Genomic DNA, 5554 nt, shown 5'->3' with positions numbered 1-5554 from the left:
CACTAAACTAAACTCATTTTAAAATGTCACTATCCTGCCTCTGGCAAAAATGTCAAAGCTTGGAATTTCCAATGATTTGTATAAATTACAATTAAACAAGAAATAAAATCATCAAAGACATTGATTGCGTGGTTTGTCGGCTCCGCCCACTCAGTTTGGAGCTGCTGTGATTGGTGGAGGCATAGTAGAAATGGAGCGGGGTTGGGTCACACAGCTCTGTGGACCAATCATCTCAGGGCGTGATTTTGATGCGAGCAACTCCCCTCAACTGTGAAAACACAACAGGGCAAGTGTATTTCTCTCTGAGATGTAGTGGAGAAGAAGAACAAAGCAGAAATGGAAAATACTCAAAGTACAAGTACTTTAAATTTGTGCTCAATAGAACTGTGTCCATGCGCAGCAGTTGTGCTCTACAGTGGGCGGGGGTGGCACCCGCATCCCCTGAGATATTATTGGGCCCCTCAATCCAATGGGCTAGAGTGCTATCAATCTGACAGATTAGATTTCCATTGGATCAAAGCACTGTCACTTTGCTGCCTGTTCTGCCAATCACTGACCCTCCATTTGGTGAATAGATTTATACATTAAACACACATTGTATGGCAACTGTGTACTTTGTTGAGATTTAGAAGTAGAAACATAATGAACTCACTGGAGCACTTGTTGCGGTGAGAAATACATTTTGCATTGCACTTAATTTCTGTTGTGTTTCCTATCATCAGAAAACTGTGTACAGCAAGGTTTTCTTTGTTGAAGTGTGAGACAAGTGTATTGTTATGTATGTGTATGTATTGCCATTTATTTTTATACGGTCCTGGGAACAAAATCTTCCCAGCCCTTGTTACTATCCAATTTTTTACGAGCCCATAGAAAATATGTGTTGTATTTGTATACACAATTTGTTGAAAATAAGAAATGACTGTGGTCGGATACGTAACAATGGCGAATATCCACTGACAATATCTGAACATGAACACAGTGATGGCATACAGTACTTGAGTAATTGTAGTTCCATTCCACCGCTGGTAATATGAGAGAGGAAGGTGTGGAGGTTACCTCACAGAGGTTACGGCAATGCATCACCGCTACAAGGCAGCGATTTCCGGCCCGCCGAGGGTTGAACGACTCCTTCCAGTAGATGGAAGCCTGAGGCTCAATGACTCTGAAACACACACAGGTGTACAAGTATAAATACACACGAGCCAACCAGCCTCAACATGTCATTTTCTTCTTTCTTCTTCTGTTTCTGAAAACTACTTACATGCAATTGTGTTTTCAACCATGTTCTACTGTCTTCCTATTTGGTCACTTACCACGAAGGAAATCACTGAACCAATAGCACGACTATACCATCGAGCTCTCAAGATTCACAGTAACCTTCCAAAGGGGTCTCACCATTGTATTGCACTCGAACGCTCTAAGGCTCTGACTTATGAAAACTTTATAAACAGCCACGCAATTGCATTTTATTTTCAGATTCAAAATACCGCCTTACCAGCACTTGTTGCACTTTTTCCGACACACGTGAGACCAGGTCGCCTCACTAGGTCGGTCTTACAGGCACTTATCCCAGTTCCCCCGTACAAAAACAACTTTGGTCAGAAATCTTTTTATTATACATATACCACGATTTGGAATGAAATTCCGTATCACATCAGAACACTATCATCCATCACATATTTCAAAAAGGCATACAAACAGCTCCTTATTAACAGTAACACTTGCACGCATTAATTAATTTGTTTATGTATTATTCAAGCCTTGTTTGCACTGTCCATATTTATCTAGCCCAGCGGATGTCTTGTATAAATATCTTTGTCCTTATGTAACTGTATTGGAACCTGCTGAAAACCAGTTTTTAAACTGAGTCAGGCCCGTTTTTATATTGTAATGCAATGTTACTTTTCTAACTTTCCTGTATAATAAATATATGAAATGAAATGAAATGAAACCATAGCCTGTATATAAAGATGGACAACGTGTCTCCACTTCCTCCCACTGTACAAAAGTTATAGGAAAATATTCCGGATAGGGAAAATACAAATGGTATGGTTATTCACACTTACAGGTTTTAAGTAAATTCAGTCTATTTTTGTAATTTATTTGAAATATAGTCCATGAAAAATGAAACAGACTGTTAAACTTACATAGTTTTTTTATTTTTTATTTTAAAGTGTGTCTTAAACAACAGATTTTGACATTTGCCATGTAAGTAATACAAACACTGCAAACATTTCATATCTCTTTGTTCCTCCATAAAATACTCACAATTTACCTTTTAAAGTTAGTTTAGGAAGACATCAACAAGTAGGAAATTTATTTATGAAAACGTTAGATTTGCTAATTGGGTAATATATATATATATATATATATATATATATATGTATATGTTGTAATGGGAAAATTACATAGACAATGATTTTCTTTCAATAATTGTTCATCTCTTCAGGGATTTTTTCATTCTAAGTAAATCCTTCAATTTGCCTCTGAAATATGTGTATGTCCTAAAATAAGTCCAACAGTGTTGGAGACAGCTAAAAATGTTATGACTCTGCATTTCTCCACTATAAGCAAGGTTGGAGCCATGAAGCATTCTACAGACGAGGTAAATTTCTGATTTCTCAGACAGAAGGACGACTACAGTCATTCTTGACGCAGTAGAGACAGATGTTGTTTAGGTACATTAAACCATGTTAAGCCTGTCTCAACATGGCCTGCACAGCAAATTTCAAAAACCAACGATGAAAAAACTAAGCCTTTGATAAACTCTGCCAAGAGACCCTGAATATCAGATCATCCAAATTGTCTTTGTGGACGTTGAGCAGTGCCATGTGTGAAAGTCTACTCTGAGTGATAGTGCTATAGTATCACTAACATATACGGAGCCAGGTTTTTTAGGCAGTGAAGAGCTGAGAAAGACCTTTTGGCCCAAGAGGCCCAACTGGATCAGCTGTTCCACCTTGGTGAAGAGTCCTCTCGTTTGTAGATGTAGAGCTGATACAAAGCGAGCAAGTTCTTTGACTGAGCGGAATGATTGTTGTTTGAAAATTACAAAATATATCCTTCTCTTCATCCCACACACCCCAAACATGGCATTCAAAATGTCGTGGAACAGAAAGAACAACCAGAGATATTTAGAAGCTATCAATTTATTGTCTTCCCAGTTTTAAAGCTGGGCCACCAGGGGGTGCTCCACCATCCCTAGAACTCCCACTTTCTGTGTGTGTGTGTGTGTGTGTGTGTGGTGTGTGTGTGTGTGTGTGTGTGTGTGTGTGTGTGTGTGTGTGTGTGTGTGTGTGTGTGTGTGTGTGTGTGTGTGTGTGTGTGCACCTGTAGAAACGTGTCTTCTCGCTCATTAATCCAGCTCCTTCCATGGACAGTCTACAGGCCTTCAGGGCAAAGTTGAAGGGGTTGGTGAAGGAAACGTTGACAAACATCTGCTGCTTCACCTTGGAAAAGCCGCTCAGCTGGAAACACAGAAGAAGATGTAGTAGAAAAAGAAGAGCAACAACAACACAAGTCAAGAACATCTCCAATAAAAAAATGCCAGATAATAATAATAATTTCCACATTTCATTTGAATTCCAGAGGGCCAATAGTATCACAACTCAATGGCCAACATGGTGCTTGCCAAAAGTGACTGACCTGGCAGCATTCAATACTCAAAACTCCACATCTAATCCGAGGTAATGTTAATTTCATCATGACTAAATTGACTTAATTGACTTAAAAAGGACACTTGGCACAAGACTAAGACTAAATTACAAATAGGTGACAAAATTAACAATAATCTGCGGAAGCATGTTTTCGTGAGTATTTGTGCATTAGTACTTCAAATAAAGTTTTCATGACTAATAGCAAATTCCCAATTAGCAAAACAACATGTTTCATGTCATTACTATTTTTTTTTCTAGGACTGGCAACCGGCAAGACAACATACAGTACAGTCCGAAAGTTTGGACACACCTTCTCATTCAATGCGTTTTTTTTATTTTCCTTTTAATTTCACTTTCATTACTATTAACATTGTAGATTATCACTGAAGGCATCAAAACTATGAATGAATACATGTGGAATTATGTACTTAACAAAAAGGTGTGAAATAACTGAAAACTTGTCTTGAATTTTAGTTTCTTCAAAGTAGCCACCCTTTGCTTTTTTGATAGTGCTGAAAACCCTTGGTGTTCTCCCAATGAGCTTCATGAGGTAGTCACCTCATTTTCACTTCACAGGTGGGCCTTGTCAGGGTTAATTAGTGGAATTTCGTGCCTTATTATGGAGTTGGGACCATCAGTTGTGTTGTGCAGAAGTCAGGTTGATACACAGTTGACCGTCCTATTGGACAGAATTCATATTATGGCAAGAACATATCAACTAAGTAAAGAGAAACAAGTGCCCATCATTACTTTAAAAAATGGACGGTCAGTCAGTCAGGAGAATTGCAAAAACTTTACAAAAACTTTGAATGTGTCCCCAAGTGCAGTCGCAAAAACTATCAAGCGCTACAATGAAACTGGCTCACACGAGGACCTCCCCAGGAAAGAAAGACCAAGAAGGAGGAGGATTGATGGTGTGGGGGTGATTTGCTGGTGAAACTGTTGGGGATTTATTCAAAATTGAAGGCATTTAGAACCAGCATAGCTACCACTGTATCTTGCAGCGACATACCATCCCATAAAGTTTGCGTTTAGTTGGACCATCATTTATTTTTCAACAGGACAACGACCTCAAACACACCTCCAGGCTGTGTAAGGGCTATTTGACCAAGAAGGAGAGTGATGGAGGGCTGCGCCTCCACAGTCACTGGACCTTAACCCAATCAAGATGGTTTGGAGTAAGCTGGCAAAAAGGCCAACAAGTGCTAAGCATCTCTGGGAACTCCTTCAAGACTGTTGGGAAACCATTTCAGGTGACTACCTCTTGAAGCTCATCAAGAGAATGCCAAGAGTGTGCAAAGCAGTAATCAGAGCAAAGGGTGGCTACTTGTTTTCAGTTATTTCACACTTTTTTGTTAAGTACATAATTTCCTATGTGTTCATTCATAGTTCTGATGCCTTCTGTGATAATCTACAATGTAAATACTCATGAAAATTAAGGAAATTCATTGAATGAGAAGGTGTGTCCAAACTGTTGGCCTGTACTGTATGTAGGACACTGGTTAAATTGAGTGACATGTGTCATGTTAAATTTTTATACTGTATATGTTCATTTGTATACTGAATATGTTTATACATTTGTATAGATTTTTCTTACATTGAAAACAAAATACTTTTGCATTTATGACCCTTTGATCTATTTTCACTACATGGGAGGGATCCCCCCGCCCAGTTTTAGTTTTAGTTTTAATGTAACTAAGTAACTTTTACATTTTAAATGAGCTACTTATTACTTTTACTTGAGTAATGTTTCAGATAGGTAATTTCACTTGAGTACTTGAGTAAATTTCATGAAAGTATTGTTACTTTTACTTGAGTACAATATTTTAGGATTTTTTCCACCTCTGCAGACAAGAGCTACTCATTACAGCATTTTACCACTTCTGGTTTTCCCGTCA

General features: G+C 38.4%; 2 protein-coding genes across 2 annotated transcripts in view; both read right to left on the bottom strand.

Moving 5' to 3' along the window:
• Positions 1 to 27: 27 nt before the first annotated feature.
• On the bottom strand, positions 28 to 3530 carry LOC116674251 (coagulation factor XIII A chain). Its single transcript, XM_032506852.1, has 3 exons — positions 3331 to 3530; positions 1057 to 1162; positions 28 to 268 (listed from the first exon to the last, which is right to left on the bottom strand). The coding sequence occupies exons 1-3, from the start codon at positions 3528 to 3530 to the stop codon at positions 233 to 235; spliced, it is 342 nt and encodes a 113-aa protein (XP_032362743.1). The 3' UTR covers positions 28 to 232.
• A 187-nt stretch (positions 3531 to 3717) lies between these two features.
• The window catches only part of LOC116674250 (coagulation factor XIII A chain-like), a 32082-nt gene continuing 30245 nt past the window's right edge, over positions 3718 to 5554 (bottom strand). Inside the window, exons 11-12 of the mRNA XM_032506851.1 lie at positions 4183 to 4186; positions 3718 to 3725 (exon numbers count right to left, since the gene is read on the bottom strand). Of these exons, the coding sequence (XP_032362742.1) occupies positions 3718 to 3725; positions 4183 to 4186 (12 nt within the window). The remainder of the gene's footprint in view (positions 3726 to 4182; positions 4187 to 5554) is intronic.

The sequence above is a fragment of the Etheostoma spectabile genome, chromosome 24, assembly GCF_008692095.1.
Source record: "Etheostoma spectabile isolate EspeVRDwgs_2016 chromosome 24, UIUC_Espe_1.0, whole genome shotgun sequence".
NCBI lineage: Eukaryota > Metazoa > Chordata > Actinopteri > Perciformes > Percidae > Etheostoma > Etheostoma spectabile.
This window is presented reverse-complemented; position numbering and strand designations above follow the sequence as displayed.

Coding starts and splice junctions, on each gene's coding strand:
- LOC116674251 (XM_032506852.1), bottom strand. CDS start 3,530: ATGTTCTTGACTTGTGTTGTTGTTGCTCTTCTTTTTCTACTACATCTT. Junction 1,163..3,330: donor GAGAAGACACGTTTCTACAG/GTGCACACACAC, acceptor TGTGTGTTTCAG/AGTCATTGAGCCTCAGGCTT. Junction 269..1,056: donor ATTGCCGTAACCTCTGTGAG/GTAACCTCCACA, acceptor GTGTTTTCACAG/TTGAGGGGAGTTGCTCGCAT.